The 20,304-nt window shown below is 38.3% G+C and overlaps 1 protein-coding gene and 1 pseudogene across 1 annotated transcript; one reads left to right on the top strand and one right to left on the bottom strand.

The window, feature by feature from the left end:
• Positions 1 to 1,708: 1,708 nt before the first annotated feature.
• LOC119980289 lies at positions 1,709 to 14,394 on the bottom strand (annotated as a pseudogene).
• A 2,491-nt stretch (positions 14,395 to 16,885) lies between these two features.
• Positions 16,886 to 18,242, top strand: LOC119981482 (3-oxo-Delta(4,5)-steroid 5-beta-reductase-like). Its single transcript, XM_038824622.1, has one exon. It carries the CDS (start codon positions 17,062 to 17,064, stop codon positions 18,184 to 18,186), a length of 1,125 nt encoding a protein of 374 aa, XP_038680550.1. The 5' UTR covers positions 16,886 to 17,061; the 3' UTR covers positions 18,187 to 18,242.
• Positions 18,243 to 20,304: the final 2,062 nt, after the last annotated feature.

Genomic DNA, 20,304 nt, shown 5'->3' on the forward strand with positions numbered 1-20,304 from the left:
CACTTGCTACCAAATCTTTTAATGCGGTTAATATATATTTATAGATTTTTCTTATATATGAATGCATAAGGAATTTCTATATACTTATTAAAAGGCATGAAATGTGATTTTTATTTTTTTTGGAAATGGTTTATGTGGGGAATTTTTTGGGCCTATTCCTACCGCTGCACCCAAGGTGTTGTGTGTTTTGGGTCTAAGCCCTCACGCAGTGGCGTACCCACTGCATAGTCACTGGGGCACGGGCCCCCAGTCAGTTAAAATTTTTTTCACTAAATATACCCTACATTCTTAACAATTTGACACTAAGGCCCCCAACAAAAAAATAAAAGGCCCCCATTACACACACTTAACCCACTAACTAAGACCCAACCCAACTCTCATTCACACACTTAGCCCATTAACTAAGACCCAACCCAACCCAACCCTCATTCAACCCAAATAGAAAAATCCCAAAAATCAAAACCCTCATTCTCGACTGCTAGTGTCTACAAAGAAACATATTTCGTATTCTTTGGTGTATCGACTTCTGAAGTTAGCATTGGTTTTGCCTATAACAATAGCAAGTGTTGAAAGATGCTTTTCTGGAATGAACATTGTCAAGACAGATTTGCGCAACCGGATCAGTGATCAATTTATGAATGACTATCTAGTATGTTACATAGAAAAGGAGTTGCTCGGAACTATTACTAATGATGTTCTAATATCGCACTTTCAAAATATGAAAACTCGTAGAGAACAATTGTAATAAATTATAATGTAGTTTCTTATGTGTTTAAAATATTATTAATGTGTTTTTATATTTATCGTTTATATTTGTAAGTCGATTACATAAAGAACCCAAAAAAAAATTCCGGGGGCGCTGCCCCCTGACCCCCGAGTCATTTTTGTGCCCCCGGTAACTTCAATTCCTGGGTCCGCCACTGCCCTCACGTATTTATTTCAAGATCTAATCCCTGCTTCTCCATTAAACCTCATGACCTCTTGGTGATGGAAAAGTGAGTACCCAAGTTAACACTCACTGTTATTATACATGCCATATTTGGATTAAGATGACACTCTTATTAGATGGAGGATGAGGTTATGGATTGTTGGATATTAGATGGAAGTTGAGGTTATGGATTGTTGGATGCGATTGTGGTTGTGAAAACTCAATTCGTATGTGGGGTTGGAATTTGAGTGAATTATATCGTAAAGACGATTGTAATGTAGGAAAAATGTTGTCGAGTCAGTTCTCGATTCGATCCTCATTCAGTTTTAGTTAGTAGTTTTAGTTAGTCATTGGCTTGATTACTACATCCTTCAGAGGGATCTGAAGGCTCTCAAATCCCCCTGAAAGTTTAGACTCTTAAAGTTCTATCCAACGATCAATACCCATGCGTTGGATACTTGCAATAAAGCAGATATGCTTTACGTGAGACATTTGCATACCCAAGCTTAGCCTTTTTGACCTTTTTTTTATTTTCTAGTTTTATTTGCAGATATTTTCAAGTTTTATTTGTAGATTCACGACAAGGATCATTGGATTGCCATTCGATGATAATTTCAGACTAAACAATTCCAAGGAAATTGCAGGGCCTCCAAATCTAATTCAAAGACCGTTCAGCCGTTCATAAGCATGAGCATGGACCGTGTCTAAGAGTCGGGGAGATTCACAGTCCAGGGTGGCTGAATTCTCAAGCTTTACAACCCCAATACAACCGTACAAGAATTGATGTACAAGCTAAATCCATGTTAAGACATGCCAGCTTGATGAGCCTATGTTATGTATACATATGCTTTGAATTGTACACATAGGCTGGACAGAAATTGCTCACTCAATTTTGCATAGAAAGAAAAATCCCGAATTTACATCAACTAAACTACCTTCTTTTTTTCAATTTTTTTCTCAGGGGAAAAAAGGTATCAGCATGAAAAGTTTGCCTCGTCTTCAGCAAATTTGAATAAAAACCTCAAAATTGAGTGCTTGGTATTGTCTTCTACTCCTTTAGCTACAAAAACACCCTTCATAATACGAGTATAGAGCCTTTCAAGCTGAGGAATACAGTAGTTTTCAGTGCATTTCACAAACAGCTGCTTGACAGACTCCACTTGACTTGAAATCTCACCGTCTGACATCGCAACATCTTCAGATCTACTCTCACCAGCATCAGCAGTAGCCTCCTCTCCAGGAGTTTCGCGTGGGCTACCCTCAACAAAGGAGGGTTCGGGCCTTTCAAGAATTTTCTCATTTATCTCAACTTCTTCAGTTTGCATTGGTTGCGTTGAATCTTGATATTGTGATTTGGCTTCCGCACTCGAAGCTGATTGTCAGGAAGTAGAATGTCATTCAGGAAAGACACATAGTTCATCTAGCAATTAATCGTTTCAGAAAAACCAAAAGCAGCATATTCAAATGAGGATAAGAGAAAAACAAGGAACAATTACTTTCTAAGAAAGAAAAACAACAAATAAATTCCAAAATGTTAGCCGACCATAAAATTCAATCATTCAACTTCAAAATCATACAGGCTAGGTAGGGCTTAATTGCTTCAATCATACAGTTCTCAATAGTAGGTCTTGGAATCACATCTCTTTGGCTCTTCAACAAAGCTTTACTTGAATAATTGCCAAGTGGCTATGGAGATTTTGCTATGATAAAGATGAATTCTGGAGAAAGCTGGTTGTGGCAAGACATGGCATTCTATGGTTGGATCTCTGATATCCGACAGGAAGGTTATGGTACTAGTCTTTTGGAGACCCATCAAAAAAGGCTGGGAAGAGCAGCAAAATCTTACATTCCGTAAGGCTGGTAATGAGGGCAAGATTGTTTTCAGGATATAGATACTTCATCTTTCCTAACTTATAAAGGATGTCAGTACAAAAAGAGTCTGTCTTTAAAGACTTAAATAGCTTACGCCTCCTGGCTTATGTTGGAACATCAACTTCAGTATGGCAGCTCAAGACAAGGAAATGGATGCTTTTAGTAATTTCTTGGGATTTATTTATAATACAAGACTGGACAATACTGTGGATGATAGAATTTGTTGGGAGCACACCAAGGATAATCAGTTCACAGTCAGATCTTTCTACAAGGAGCTCCTTAAAGACTATCACTGCTTTGGCAACCCTCCCTTCGCCTTGCAGTGTATATCGAAGCCTAAAATTCCACCTAGAATTGCATTTTTCTACTGGGAAACTAATTGGGTTAGAATCTTGATTCTTGACCATTCATAATTTGCAGAAAAGGGTTACCAAATGGTGAACAGATATTCCCCGTTCATGGAGGATTTGGAGTCAATTGACCACGTTCTTCATCATTGTACCTGGTCAAGGAAAATCTGGAGCGATAGGTGGAAGATCATGGGTGTAAACTGGGCCATCAGTAGTACTGTAGCAGATGAGCTCAAGGACTGGGGCTCTTGAGACTAATAAAGTGAAGAAGAAATTTCACCAGTCTATTCCTCTGGCAATTATGTGGCTTTTGTAGAAAGAACAAACTAATAGAATACTCAACAATAGGGGACATTTTTGTTGATAGGCATATTAGTGGGATGAAGTTAGGGCTTCCAATCTCGCGTAACAACTTATATGAGGCTCTCAGTTTAGCCTCCTAGTAGTTTGCCTGCACCTTCTTGGTGCTTCAATAAAATTTTACCATTCAATAAATAAATATATATCTGGCCACAATAAATGCAACAATACCTGCTGCATGGACAACATCAGCATTCTTCTTTGGTCTTTTCAGAGCCTCATAACTTTGGTTCAGATTAACCTCAGGTGGGACATTACGAAGTCGGGCACTCGCTCTAGTAACAGCTCCCAACTGTGCAACTGGAGTTGATGGAAAAATATACCCCCCTATATCATCGGGAATATGCGCTGGACCCCCTTGGGCAGCTATTTTGTCACAATAGGCAACTAGTGTAGGATCCATTTGTGAAAGCATACCATGCACCTGAAAATTATGTGAAAAACAGTATTTCAACAAATGGAGCAAGCACCCAAAGACTAATGAAAAAAGGAGAAAAAGACAAAAGGAAGGAAAAGAAGGAACTCACAGCATCACGAAGCTCGTAAGCTCTACTAACTATCCTGGCACCGTTATAATCATCTCCATTATAAACCTGAAAATATAACAGCTAGTAATTATAATAATTCACAGATTCCACTGACACACAAAATACTAACATTCTGAAAACAGTGACATTCTCAAAGATGGCCAGTTACTCATTTGCAATATTATTGCCAAAGTATAGATCACATTAGTATTGTGGATTTAACGGAGAACTTTTGCAAGGACACTTTCAGTATCAAATATTCTCTCTCTTAGATCATATGACATCAACATCAGATTCTCTACTGCTGATAAGATCTCTGGTGTTGGTTTTCCTCTATCAAAATTCAGCATAAAAAATTTATCCTATGCATATGAGTTTCTCCATCTAATTAAACACAGAAATAGAACATAGAAGCTGGTGACCTACAAGGAAACATCTATCATAATTGACGGAATAGTCACATGCTAGATTATATGAAAAACTTCAGAAGGTCAGTTTTCTTATTTCTTTCTTCCTTTCCTTGTTTTTTTGTTCTTTTTTGGGTGAGCAGTCAGTACTCAATCTATAACAAAAATTAATCCCTTGTTTCATGAAATTTAATATCCAACTTTATCAGACTTCCCCCAACTAGGGTTATCTTAGCATGATAACATGTCTCCGAGTCCACTGCTTGTGAGCACAAATGGACATATACTGATGCAGAAGACAAAAAGGTCAAGAAGACAGAAAGCCAAATATTAAAGAAACTTAGAATCATGTCTTTTTGGACGTTATAGTCCTTTCTGCTAAATTTTAAGTCATATTTTAGGTTTACTTAATTTTGTTAATTATTGGATCAGTTTTTATTGAGTTCTCATTAATTTTAATTTTTTTTAATGGAATTTTTTTTTAAGAGCACTAAGGGAGTGCAAACCCATCAACTACAAGGCTGAAATGTTAATATGATCAAAAACATTCCCAGAAAAAGACATGCGCCAAAATTCAATGCAGTCAAACCATTTATGAATGAAACCAGATCAACCACATCACTGACATGGGGATAATCTGAATGAACTTTTTTTGCTGCTTGCCCCTGCCCAACAAACTCCAAGCTATCAGTTCTTTGTCTACTGTAGAATTTGAGACCCAGCAAATACCCATCATCAACAGAGCAATTCCCCAGACTTTTGAAGTCCAAGGACAGTGTGTGGTTATTTTTGGAATTTACAGGTTTTCTGGAATTTCAGAAATTATTAGGATAAAAGCTGTTTTATTAGTGTCACAAAATGTCTTTAGCCTTCTATATGTTATTTTGTTTAGTCAAGACTTTTTAGAGATGGATCGCATTAGCTTATTTTAGGAGTTATAGTGTCTTTAGGAGGAAAGTCACTGTAGAATTAGGATTAATATGAAATCTAAATAAATGGATGTAAGAGCTCTCTATAATTATGATGATGATGAATGAATGAATAGTATTTGGGATGATTTTCTACCAAGTGATTGTCTTTTTGATTTAGTGAGGCAATTTTTCTTAGGTGTGATGGCAAAGACCCTAAGTATGATGCATCTGTCTTATTTCTTCTTGTTTACTCTTATCTTTTCTAAACAGTTTCACAAATATTCTTCACTGTTTCAAGCCCTAAATTTATTGCTTCAAGAGTAGAAATAATCCTTAGCCTAAATTCCTAAATTCCCTATTTTTCCAAAAAGTAAATGTTCAAGCACCGTTCACAGCCCTAGAACATACCCTGTTGACAAAAATCCTATGCAATAACCCTTGTATGCAGCCTTCTCAACGCATATTATGCGGAGAGGCTGTTTCCAAGCTTGAACATGTGACCTTGCACCTCTGAAACTTGACCATTGAACATAAAAGAATAGTTAAATAATTAATGCTAAAACTAAAACCTGAAAGGAAAATAATCCATTTTAGAAGCAATTTAAAGAGTAGGATTGAGAGTTCAAGCACACTCAAAAAATTACACAAGCAACAGGAGGTCTTGATAATCAACAGTTGGTTTTCTATGTTGGTTGATGACATTACAAGATCAGTGACAGTAAATGATTGATGACAGAAAAAATTCCTCAGCCAAATCTAAAAAAAAAAAAAAAAAAAAAAGGAGATAAAAAAAAAAGAACCCAAAATCATCTTAAACGCAAACAGAATATAATAATGTTAACAGGCATTACTTCCGAAGCAACATAAACCAACAATATCTGTTATCATACACATGTTCAGCATGTCACCACTTGTCTCCTTCAAATTTTTTGCTCCCCCCCCCCCCCCCCGCCCTTTTTTCCAAAAAAAAAAAAAAAACCCCAACCAACCATTTCTTTTTCTCTATCCCAGAGGGAAATAATTTTACTACAGCACCAAGATGGTGCAATCAAGACTACAAAGAGGCTATGTTTAGCACTTACAGAACATTTTCACCTAAATACACAGCATCTACACTCCAAGCATATTAGCATAAATGCAATCAGTAACTGTCCACGAATCTATTTTGGAATACACAAAAACAATAATTAAAAGGAGTACTTTGAAGTCAAACGTCACTGTTATGAGCAATAGCAAATATCGGCAAGCAAACCTTTGCATTGGTCACAATGAGATCGAGATCTTGCAGGAATGCTGTACTTGTAATGTACTGGCCAGAGTCAACATGCTGCAACAGAGTGGCCATGTCCATAGGATTCTGGATTATTGAGCGATAGTTGGGAGCATCCTCATCAGTGACTGGATAATGAAAGGCGCTAAACCGTTTATCATACAATATCCTGTAGTAGAGGAAGAAAAACCATTGAGTTGGGAAGAATTAGGTATAAAGTGCCACAGTTAATGCAATCTATGTTCTATTTTTCTTTTCTGAATGCTCAGCCAATCACTATCAATGAGCACTTGCCTTTTGGGGAATATGTTGGATGTTAAGAAACACATCATCACTTCTCTCAGCACCTGCTAAGGCAGGATCATCAAAAGATGATGTTGCACAATTTTTTTTCTCACCATATAACTAACTAACTAAGCCGTACCTCAAGTTTAGTAAGAATCAAGCTCAACCATGACAGTGACCAAGTAGATAGTACATAAAGCTTCAAGAAATAGAACAAAGTAAAGACCACCCTACCGGTTGCAAATATCTCTGATGCACATCCGCAATCGACGAAGAGCGTGCTGCTCAGCTTCCACCTTGGTTTTTAACTCTGAGGCCTTGGGGGCCACTTGCCACTTTTGGAGCCTTGGGAAGTTCATGTGGGGATTGCACATCCTGGGATCTTTTGGTCACACTCTCCAAAGAAACAGACAAAGCAGCTTCAATTAAACGATCGAAAACAATGATCTATCTTCTATCGATGGGTCATCAAACCTGACATCTGACATTGTAAAGGCAAAACATATGACTAAAGTAAAATGCTTAACCATAAAAAATACTTCCTAAATGTATGAATGACTTAACTAGAAAGAACTTCCAACTTAAATTTACAGACTTAAGGAATGATGGAAGAGAATAAAAATAAAATTCCATTTCCTATGTATAATATTTTTGAATGCACACCACGTATAACATTAGGCAGTATCAACTATCAAGAGTTGTGTAGAACGAAGCATGGAGGGAAAATAGGAACATAATTTTGTTCAGCCTTGGATTTATGGTACCAGACACAGATAACATGCTTCAAATGAAACATCTAAAAAAATAACTATACAAAAAGGCTTTGTAGGTAACAAAAGTCACCTAATTCCAGCTGCATTGATGCATTCGATACCTATATCCCTTGGTTTTAGTTTTGAGTTTCAAAAGAAAAACAACAGGGTGGGAACAACAAATTAAATAAAGTAAGAATCCAATACACCGTTAAAGTATAGAAATGTCATAACAATATAATGTTAAAAGGAAAAAAAATTTGTTCAAATTAATTCAAACTATAATGTTTACAATTGCAATGGCCAGTCAAATATGGAAACCTGATTCCATGTGGCTCAAAAATGTAAGAAGAACAAATTAAAAACAGCAGTGCCATGAGTAACAAAAAATGGCTGCATGCAAGATATGTGAGACCTACACAGATTGGAGTGTAAACACTGAAAATGGTGCCCCTTCAATTTCAGCAAGTGGAACTAAGGATGTTCCAATAAATAATATGGGCAAGTCAGATGGCAATTCTTCGAGCAAAGTCCGTAGAACAGCCCTGAGCTGCTCATCTGCCTGGAAAATTAAATTTATCAGAGCCCAGATAATACAATGTGGAACATAGTACATTAATACATTATTTCACTCTCATCAACCAAATAATGAAATATCAAACATAGATAATAGTTTTTGCATCAGCATGAAAAAAATTGAGAGAAAAAAATGAACTCACATTATCCCACCAAAGGTTGAATTGAGAAATGTAAAGTATTGACGGAGTTGTCCTCCTTGCTTCACCAAATATGTGCACTAAAGCCTCCTCAGGTGTCCTTTGCACTTGGATCAGAAAGAAGTGATGGCAGTCCAAGTGAGTAGACAGGAAATTTTTCCAGTTGATGTAAAATTGCAGGTCCAAGATGATCCTGTAAACTGAAATCAGTATCTTTAGTTTGCGGTCCCAAATGACCAACTTGTCAAAATCAACAGGTTCCAAAATAAATACCAGCCCACAGCCTTCACTTCCGCACAGCAAAAGCCGAGGCCTGTACACAAGAGGAACTGCAGACCCATACGACAACATGGAAAGCTTTGTCAGCTCAGATGACAGTGGAGGAAAGATATCAGATATATAGTTCATGGCTTTCGGAGATGTCGCTGAAGACATGGTGCAACTACTAATGACAATGGTCTGGAGTGTACAATGGAGCCCCTGTGAGCAGCAGGAGTGATTGTAGACATGGCTTTCTATGAAGTGATATTTATCAACCTTAACTGAATCAACATCTATCAGAAACTTGTCGTCACTTGTGTAAACTTGAGGATATTTTTCACGGAAAGCACGAATAGCAGCTTCAGTGCACAAAGCCTTCAAATCAGCACCACAATATCAACACCAACTAGCTGCAAGTTCCAATTTTCAGTTCTCCAGTAGGAGGCTGCTTCCATTTGGCGGTGTGAATGTCCAATATCTCAGCACGGGCCTTGCAACCTGGTAAACGGAAAATTGAATTCACGATCAAATCGACCAGGACGACGTAAGGCTCCATCGATGGCATCAATCCGATTGGGTTGCTCCAATCAAGACAACTTGCCCACGCGAATCAAGACCATCCATCAAGGCAAGCAAAGTGGACACAATGGAATTATGAATCTGTTCTTGTTTGCTAGATCGCCACAGGAGCAAGACCATCTATTTCATCAAAGAATATGATGGCCGGCTGATTCCTTTGTGCTTCCTCGAAAAGCAGTTTTCAATTGTCTTTCAGCCTCACCAACCCATTTGCTTAGACATCAGCACCCTTACGCATGTAAAAGCTGACTTTTTGGCCAGCCTTTGAAGCAGCACACGCTAATGCTCTGGCAATCAAAGTTTTACCAGTACCTGGAGGACCACATAACAACACTCCCCTTGGTGGGGTGATGTGATAACTCTCAAAAAAATCAGGATATAATAAGGGGAAGAAAACCATTTCCTTCAAAGCGTCAATATATTCTGAGAGCCCACCTATGTCATCAAAACTTACAGTCTCGTCAACCTGTAAGGTTGAATATCAGCTCCTCCCTTTGAGCTAGGCCCAGCAGTTTGAACCCCAGAAGTTAATGTACCAAGAGTATCACCCTGATGACCCCATCCAGAGGCAGCAACATTAAGCCCAATGCAGTTGTCCCATGCATATCTAGCCCACCAAAAGAGCCACGGTGGTCCTGGTCTGCTGCCACCTCGGCCCCAGGGAATTGCAGGGCCCCGGTCTAGCTCATCCACGAGAAGGGAGTCATCAGATTCTTCAACTCTTGAAAACGATGACGCTTATGGACCCGTGATCACCCCTTTCTTACTGAACCGCTCACCTTGGTCCCTATTCCCTGCTGCAAACAACTTGTCGAGGAGATCGTGGCCTTTGCTTTGCCTTCTTCTGCCGAGAGACTACGAACCTCCGCACGATTCCGGAGATCATATCGCCTCCTACCATCCTGCTCTTCTTCAATGTCTTCATCATCTTCCTCATCCTCATCATCATCTTCTGCCTCACCATCAATCTCATTCTGGTCATCATCCACATCGTTTTCATCGATATCATCGTTCCATTTTCAGTTTCATCATGACCAACCTTCTCTTCTAAAATATCTTGTTCATCCCCAGATTCCAAATTCAATCTTACCCTAGCAACTGTTGTTGAGCGACGTGGTCGTAGCCCTTCACGCCGAGGTGTTGGTCTAGTCTCCACAATTTTTTTACGCTTGGGAGACAATAACTCATCTTGGCTTGTATTATTCCCCAACCGGTTCCGCATATGTCGGTGTGTGGGTCTCTGAGAAAGAATTCCATATGATAATATCAAAGATGATTTCACTGAAACTTATAATTAAAAAAGATTAACTAAGTGAGTGAAGAGTTGAACAAAACAAAATTTTGCTAGTCACCAAGAAAACTGCATAATAATGGTTCTACATCTTTACCATTAGGTCTTCGTCATCTGATCCAGAACTATCAGTGTAATCTTCAAGATTAGTGTTAATCCTCCTCTTTCTGGTGGAACGCCGAAGGTTGGTTGAAGCTGACTACAAACAAAGTTCGAAACAAGATAGATCACTGATACTAAACTGTCTGTAAGCATTGAAAAGATGATCTACATTTTCATCCAATCCCCTGTGGGACAGATGTGCCTACAATGTGTATACAGACACATCAATAAAATTTCGAGATTATTAGGTATGTAATACACAAAAACAATCAGTGAGAAACAATTGCTGCATACAAAAAAAAAAAGTAAACAGCCAGTGAAAAAATCATAGATGTTTTAGCGAGGAAATGAGCCTCCCATAGTCTTTTAAACAGCAGCTGGGGAGCATCATCCGATGCCCAAAGAAAAACCAAAAGCAAAACCTATAAGAAAAAAAATAACTCTTGAAGGGCTGTTCAAATTTAAGTTAGCCTTGGATAGGCTATTTAGAAATTAAAGATTTTTTTTTGAACAGAAAATCTTATTAACAGCATCAAGGAGATGAAACTGCGAACAGACCAGTTTAGAAATTAAAGATATGCCCGTGATGAAACAATAAGACTGCCATTTTTCCCTACTGGTAGGGTGTGCGTGGGTGTGTGGACACTATACACTACACACTATACACTACAGTCTACACACTAGTTACCTGTGATAAAGAACATTTGCACTTTCAGCATATGTAGTTCAAGCTATAATACTTGCCCAGTTCACCGAAATTCTAAAAAATACAGAAGGGATCCAGCGCAGCATGGCCGGAGAGGCAAGGTGGTGGTTTACTTAAATGGCACAGTAACCCAACTTACTCAAGGCCTCAAGTTCAGCTTCGCCTCCAAAGCTCAAACAACTGTTTTAAGTTGCTCGAGGTTCACTTAACATACTCTCTAGAATTTATTTTGTTTTTTCCTTTTGTGCTCTGTGTTTCATAGTTGGTTTGATTGTCAAGAGAATACAAGTAAAAAAATTTATTTTTTAAAAAAAGAAGTTAATGCAAATAAAGTTCCCCTTAAGTCATTTGCACCAAAAGATTTAATTTACAAAACATCTTAAAAACTATAGGTAATTGGTCTTAGTCTGATTGCAGTTCGGTCCATCTAATTCTTTGGACGGAAAAAATGTGTTGGTTGTGCGGTCAAAGAAGTGGTATTCAACTACAGATTACCAAAAATTAGCAAATAAACCCATGTTCAAGCATGATCACAATGGGGATTCTATGTAAACTTCGGTGGCAAAATCAGTAAACGAATAAAAAAAAATATCAACATGCCAAGGTTGTTATGTGCCACATTGATTTTTCTCTTAGTAAAGAGAGCAAGAACGTTCAAGAACAAGAATGGATTGACTTGGACAAAGAGGGTTAAATGGGTTGACCGCACTTCAATGATGATTAGATTTGACCAAAAAATTCAACTATACAAACTTAAAAACCTTTAACATACTACTCCATGTCAGAAGCTCTGGTTTCATAATAGTATTATTCTTCCTTTCAAAGTAATAGTATTATTCTTTTATAAACATTAATCATCAAGGTAGTGATTTTAATCAGAGAACTAAAAGTCATACCGAGAACTGATTAATGGAGTTATGGCAACGGCCTTCTTGCCTAAGCGATCCAACAACCACAGGCGTAAACATAGAAACTTTTTTTTGAATGGAAAGAATAGTATTATTCTTTTATAAACATTAATCATCAAGGTAGTGATTTTTAATCAGAGAACTAAAAGTCATACCGAGAACTGATTAATGGAGTTATGGCAACGGCCTTCTTGCCTAAGCGATCCAACAACCACAGGCGTAAACATAGAAACTCTAAGCAGAAAGGCAAAAGTATGCCTAGTTTGGGGTTCACAAGGTACTTCAGCCAAAACGCAATTATACTACATTACTACAGAATGCAATTTGTACTTCATAGAATCATAGCCATTAAGTTAAGTAGTAAATTGCATTAAGGCAAGAATAACTAACTTTATTTGGATGCACCTAAGCATGAAGGCCACTGAAGGCCTATAAAACAGCCAATTCATCACAGATAACCAAGAAAAAGGGAGCATAGGTAGGAAAAATTTATGCATTCACAATAAGAGGAGATTGATTAAACTCAATTAATAGTAACCTAGAATAAAGAAAAGTTGGAAGGCTCAAAAGTGAAATCGTGTTTTAAATATCAGTTAAGGTGGGTCACCATTGTTCTAGAACAGTACCCAAACATATCTATCCAAACAAGCAAACTACCTCTGCCAATAGCATCAGATAACGGTTATGCAAGAATCCATAATTTATGCCATGTTTGCTATTGGATGCTTCATATTGGCATAGATGTGCACATTAACTGCATAGACAAATGCATCAGGATAACTACCAGAGCTCCTGTACTGAGAAACCTAAAAACTAGGGGGGGGGGGGGGGAGAGAAATTACAATATAAAAACCAGCAACATTTCGGATCCATGCACATTCAATTACAAGAGTAATAACAAATGTTATTAATCGCAAATAACCATTGGACAGCAATATTTGAAATAAAAATGTAAAGACTTACATTATTAGCATTGAGCTCCGCACTGGCCGATTCCCTGGACGCAATAACTGTGCAATCCGAGAAGCTGCTGTCCTTGTCTTAGTTTTGGTTTTCCTAGGACGAATAATTTTTGGAGAATAATAGTTATATAAGTATGTACGACCATACACTTTTGGCCTTCTCCTAAGCCGATCACTTGTGCGTATGGGCCCAGAACCAGGCTCATCCATTTGCCCAGTCCGTTTTGAATACATAGGCACACACTAGCTTCAACAATTATGCTCTCCCATTACCTTAACAACACCCTCAATGGTCAACTAATGCAAGTTTCCAACCTGAAAGCCAACACAACATGTATTAACATACACCTAAGTAATTGAACCTCATAATAAACCCCCCAAAAAGTTTCTGTCATCCTAAGGAATGAATCAATTAAAGTTTAACTTGACCATTCAATTCATTAAATGAATAAACAAGACATACTTATTCTCTCATACTCCAACTATGATTAGGAAAATGAATCCCAAGTCAGTCTTTCATACGTGCTTTACCTCTAATTTTAGTCGTCAATTTGTCACTGGTGTGTTCATTTGCAAAAAATAGTTTAAATTTTATGTAGTTTTATTTCATGGATTCCAATGAGCATAAGATCAAACAACCAACAAATACACTCGTCCATTTACCCAAGGCCCATGCTATCCATGCATGTTTATGTCTCGTCTCTCATGTCTCAACGGACCAATCACATGCATAAGATCAAACAACCAATAAATCCACTCGTTCATTTTCCAAGTCCCGTGCTATCCATACATGATTATACTCATTTTTCTTCTTTCAAAAGCAGTATGCATGACACTACCATCACTAAAGGGCCTCCCCAGGGCACAAATATGCAACTAGAGCCATGAAGCAGAGATGTTCTTCGAGTGCTCGCAAACTATGACAAATATCGCAACAGTCCCACACAAGGCTCCATATTCCATCAAAATAAAAGACTAAGTTTCAGACAAAGTGGAGAAGAATTTGCAGATTCGGAGGAAAAGACAATAGAAACAAAGAAAAAGAAGCGACGAGAGGAGTTTGAAGGAGTACCTGATCAGTCTCTGAAATCTTCCGCAATCATCTTCCAGTTACCACCACCGTTCCACGGATGTTCCTCTCTAGGGCACCGGCAGCGCACAGCAGAAGAAGTCGCCCAGCTTCGTGCTTGTTACTTTCTTGACCCAAACAATGTTTGTTCTCCGTATTCAGTTAAAATACATGGGCTTTTTTATATGTTTTATTTGTTATAAACCCGGCCCAAAGTTTTTTTTAATAGAAGGCCTAACAAGTCAATATAGGCCCAAGGAAAAAAACAAAAAGAGCCCACTGAAAATTAGGGCTCAGTTGCCTATATCAAAAATATTTTCATTTTAGAGTCCCAAAAAATTAGTTATCAATTAGTGATTTTTCAACCAATATTTCTAGGTGTTGAAACTTATAATTTTTAAAATTAGTGATATTTCAGCACAAAGTTGTTTTTTCGATCAATTCTCACTAACATATATAAGACAATAATCGACCAATCGATCGATTCGATTTGACACAGTTCTTTTGGACAACCCTAAGAAAAATGCATTTGTTTGTATAAATAATAAATATGTTTAACCCCATGTGTGAGTTTTAAATAATATGCAAATGCAAAAAATGTCTCGAGTGGCGAAGGGACTCGGTGCTTTAAATCTCACATTTTCTAGTGGAAGAAGTGAAGTGCATAATATAATAGGCTAAACTTCCAAACTAATAACAATTTTTTTTTTTGAACTAGTATGTGTTGATGTTGGATTTGGGAAGACAAAGTCGTGCGAGCCAGTATGGACTAGCTCAAAGCGGGCAAAATGTTACTAGTAGAGAAGGGCGCTGGGCTTGGGAAAACAAAGTCGTGCGAGACAGTGTGAACTAGTTCAATACGAACAAAATGTTACTAGTAGGGAACTACGGGCTCCAGTGAAAAGAATTTTAACGACAAGACAAGTACGGTATAATTCAGCTACATATGAAGTTATGGCCTAATTATACTCTTGTCGAGGCATATATGTTGTTATTTGCCTATGAATATAGGGAAGCACCACCTGGCTCATTGGTATTAAAAAAAAAATTTGTATATGAATATGAACAAGTAACCTTGCCGTCCATGAAGGCATCTGTAAAACCTGTAAAATAATCAGTATTACTAGACAAAGTCATGAGAATGACTGGTTATATATGTTAACATATATATATATATATATATATATAAGTTTTTCTCCCATGTGGACCAAGTTTGTGGACCAAATTTACAACCATTAGATCTGCTGAACGATTGCAGATGAAAGCCAAGTTTTAACCCGAAACCCATAACGGGTAACCCAACTTTAACGCGTCATCTTCCCAAATCAATCGAGAAATCGAAAAACCCATTCTTTCTTCTTCGATTGTTAGTCCCCCACATCGACACAGTCCGATCTCGTTAACGCAGCTGGATTTAGCGATGGCGATGACCAATGTGAGCTAGCGAGGTCTTGGAGCGATATTGTCGGGTAAGATGATTGTAGTTTGTCTGATTAGATTAGTTCGATTCTTGTTCCAAATGCTGGTGGAGTAGTTTGTTTAATTTCTTTTTTTTCGATTATTGTTTGTGAATTTTGGACATGACTTTCGTGTTTTCATTCACAAACAATAATCGGAAAAAAAGAAATTAAACAAACTACTCCACCAGCATTTGGAACAAGAATCAAACTAATCTAATCAGACAAACTACAATCATCTTACCCGACAATATCGCTCCAAGACCTCGCTATCTCACATTGGTCATCGCCATCGCTAAATCCAGCTGCGTTAACGAGATCGGACTGTGTCGATGTGGGGGACTAACAATCGAAGAAGAAGGAATGGGTTTTTCGAGCTCAAGTTGGTCATCGCCATCGCTAAATCCAGCTGCGTTAACGAGATCGGACTGTGTCGATGTGGGGGGCTAACAATCAAAGAAGAAGGAATGGGTTTTTCGAGCTCAAGTTGGTCTTCGCCATCGCTAAATCCAGCTGCGTTAACGAGATCGGACCGTGGCGATGTGGGGGACTAACAATCGAAGAAGAAGGAATGGGTTTTTCGATTTCTCGATTGATTTGGGAAGATGACGCGTTAAAGTTGGGTTACCCGTTATGGGTTTCGGGTTAAAACTTGGCTTTCATCTGCAACCGTTCAGCAGATCTAATGGCTGTAAATTTGGTCCACAAACTTGGTCCACATGGGAGAAAAACTGTATATATATATATATAAGGATTTCTCACATGAGGGTCTAATGTAAGGGTGTAAAATAAGGGTGACTTTTTAAAGGTGTGGATGAATGAGATAACAAGTGGGGTCCACTACTTTGGGTCTCACATGTTTCAAATCAATGGTGTAAACATACCCCCTTATGTGAGAGTTCCTAACCATCAACAACGCGTTTTTTTGGAGAGAACATCCTGTAGTCATGCTTCTGCGAGAGCATTTTTGGAAGAGAACATCTTGTAGTAACTCAGCAGGTAAGCATGCTTGTGCGAGAACACTATTGGGATGGGTGACCCCCTAGGAAGACAAAGCCGTGTGGGTCTGATGTATCGTTCGAGAACCGAACAACCCAAAATGGATAATATTGTTGATGTGTATGGACTGAAAAATTATAATAATATACAATGCCATTAGCGTCCATTGTCAATGCATAGATGTCGTTCTTTGTTTGCTTGAAAGATAAAACACAAATAATACAGCTGTTAAACCTGTAAAATATTAGAATCCATGACCAGGACTGGTTATATATGATGCCAATAGCTTACACTTGCAGCACAACTCACAAGCTTTAAACAAAATCTGCTGTGCAAGTATTTTCAAGCCATGGAACAAGCAACACCTGATACATCAGTTGCACTGATTGTTGGTGTAACAGGAATGACAGGTTTGAGCCTCGTTGAAGGGCTAAAGAACCCGACAGCCCTTGATCGCCCGTGGAAGGTTTACGGTGCTGCAAGGAGGCCTATGCCGGACAGGTTTCCCTCTTCTTTGCTTGATCGTTACTTAACCTTTGATGCCCTCGACTATGAAAATACGTTTAAGGAACTCTCTCCGATCGCCCATGAAATCACCCATGTATTCTGGGTAGCCTTCCAGCTCCAAGAAAGCGAGGAGGTTAACATCAATTTGAATTCAATGATGCTGACAAATGTACTTCAGGTGCTCAGATCAGCAGTACCTTCCCGGCTAAGGCACCTGACCCTGCAAACAGGTACTAAACATTATATGGGACCTATATTTGATCCTTCACTAGCAAACCAGTTAGTTCATCATGAATCACCTTTCCAAGAAGATGTTCCTAGATTGCCTTACCCCAACTTCTACTATGCATTGGAAGACCTAGTTGCTTCACAGTCATCGTTCACCTATTCTGTGCATCGCTCGTCGATAATCATGGGTGCATCCTCAAGAAGCATCCATAACGGACTGCTGACATTATCTGTGTATGCCATTATATGCCGGCACCAGGGGTTGCCGTTTCGATATCCTGGCAATCGGTACACCTGGGAGCACTTCTGCGATATGACTGATTCACAGGTACTAGCAGAGCAGCATGTATGGGCAGCTGTTAGCAGAAAGGCAAAGAATCAAGCCTTCAACTGCACTAATGGTGATTTTTTTACATGGAAAAGCTTATGGAAAGTGTTGTCTGAGATCTTTGATGTCCCATTTGTGGATTTCGATGAAACGGAAAAGTTTGACATTGCTGCAATGATCAAGGATAAAGGAAAAGTGTGGGATGAGATTGTGGGGAAGCATGGGCTGCAAAAGACTAAGATAGAAGAAGTCACTTGCTTTGATGCCCTCACTACAGTCCTGAACTTTGAGTTTCAGCATGTTTGTAGCATGAATAAGAGCCGCGAATTCGGGTTCTTTGGGTTTGCTAACACTCTAAAGAAAATACCAGTTTGGGTGGAAAGATTGAGGGAAATGAAAATGATACCCTAAACACAAAGTCAATACTTTATTTGTTGCTCAGTAATATGGAAGGAGATGCAAATGGAAATCCTTCTTTGTCTCTTTAATCTCTATTCAGTGATGAAAATAAAATGTATATCCAGAAGACAATCATACCTAAAAATCACATCAAGCAAATCATAGTTTGATTACTAACAGCTGCATCTGCCTAAGCTATAACTCCATGTAAAACAACATTTACCAACAATCAGCACAAAGCTCCATGATTGGAAAAAGAAAAACACAACAACAGCAGCTCCAGCCGAAAGCTGATAAATCGAACCACCACATGAATTCAAATCATGGATGAAAAGTACACCCTTGTCGCCATCAACAGTGGCAAAAGGCAAATTTCAACGAACAGAGCAGTATCAGAAGAAAAAGAAATGAACCACCACACTATGCTTTTAGTTTTTTTTTAATATATTTTTTGAGTGCAAAAGGTAATTTTAATCCAGATGAAACTGATACCAGTGACATAGCAAGACAATCAGAGACGTAGAAATATATTTAAAAAAAAAAAAAAAAAAAAAACTCACCCTGTTTGGCGAAGAGGGGTCTTTGCTTTCACTTTCAGCTTTCACTAAAAGGAAGTACTGCTATCACTTCTTGTTGCTGCTTAAAACTGCGAATCACAGACACAAAACCATGCATATAATCAGCAAAAAAAAATATCGAAAAGGTTATATAGCAAAAATCATGCAGAGTCTGTAGAAGTAGAAAAATAAATAAAGGATATTGCTAAAAGCATGAATACACAAACAGCAAAGGTTAATTAGACGAATGCAGATTATAAGTAATTTTAATTCGGGGAAAGTGCATTGACAAAAACTTTCTGTCTTCCATTCCTTAAAAATGCACCTGATAAGTGTAGATGGTACCAGGAAAAATGCACCTGATAAGTAGAGATTTAATGCTGATTGTGGTTTTGAAGCAAGAAGTCTACAATTTCCGCAAGTCTTAAAGATTGTTCTCTTATCATCTGATTTATAGTTGTCCACCCCTCTTAGCATTTTGCTCGTCCCATCTTTTTCGTTTGTTTATTCTTTTCAGGTGAGATAAATGGATGAGGGTGACCAGCAGTCTGTGGAGTGAGCACGAAAGCCTGGATACTTGTAGCTTTGGATTGTGGATAACAGGGGTTAAGCAGTCCTTTAGCCTCCGGATATTTTTTATTCCATTTTCGAACGATGTTGATTTATTTATTTATAGAAAATGCCCAACTTGAATTATCCAACTAGACTGATTGACAGTCAAAGCCCACACGAGGCAGTCAAACAGACACGTCAGACACCCAAAAAGAGAGACCAGGCCTTCAAGAAACAGATGCTGGGAATCCAGTTTGTTAAGGCTGATCCATGAATCCAGTTTGTTAAGGCTGATCCACTCATTCAAGTTTCAATTCACTACTCAAATTCAAAGTGAGGAAACCGTTGAATCATATAACTTTAAAAAGGACCCCAAAGGGTCAAAAGTAAAACATATCTTTCTCAATTCATACTTTCTATCACTATAAACTACTGAATTAAGTATCGGAGTGTCCCAAGCCAAAAGGAGGCCACCCAACACCGTCGTGTTTAGGGATGACAATTTGTCCCCAACCCGCCCCGCCCCGCCCGGATTTTCCCCGACCCGAGGCTTGTGCGGGGCGGGAACGGGGCAAAAAATCTCAACCCGCTGCAGGGCGGGGCGGGTATGCCTCCCGACCCGATCCCCCGCCCCGCTATAGATATTCATATATATATATATATATATATAGAAAAATATTTATTTGTCTAAACATATTTTAATTTGATATTATTATTAAAATCAAAGTAACACCTAAAACCTTAAGTCCCTAAATATAATATTATCATACTCTTAATTATATTGAATAAATATTAATAAAAGCTATTTAACTCTCTAGTCTCTATTCCTAAGTCAATTGAATTGATATTGATAAAAATATATGACCCTAAATCTTAAGTTAAATATGACCCTATACTCCTAAATCCTAATCTCCAAAACCCTAAAGGCCCTAAACCCTAAACCCCAAATCCCTAAAGACCCTAAACCCTAAACCCTTAAGGCCTTGGACCCTAAACCTAAGCACTAAACCCTAAAGCCATA

This window comes from Tripterygium wilfordii, chromosome 16 (genome assembly GCF_013401445.1).
Source record: "Tripterygium wilfordii isolate XIE 37 chromosome 16, ASM1340144v1, whole genome shotgun sequence".
Taxonomy (NCBI): Eukaryota; Viridiplantae; Streptophyta; class Magnoliopsida; order Celastrales; family Celastraceae; genus Tripterygium; species Tripterygium wilfordii.

What these genes read in the sequence shown, in the direction of transcription:
- LOC119981482 (XM_038824622.1), top strand. Translation starts at nt 17,062, where the DNA reads ATGGAACAAGCAACACCTGATACATCAGTTGCACTGATTGTTGGTGTA.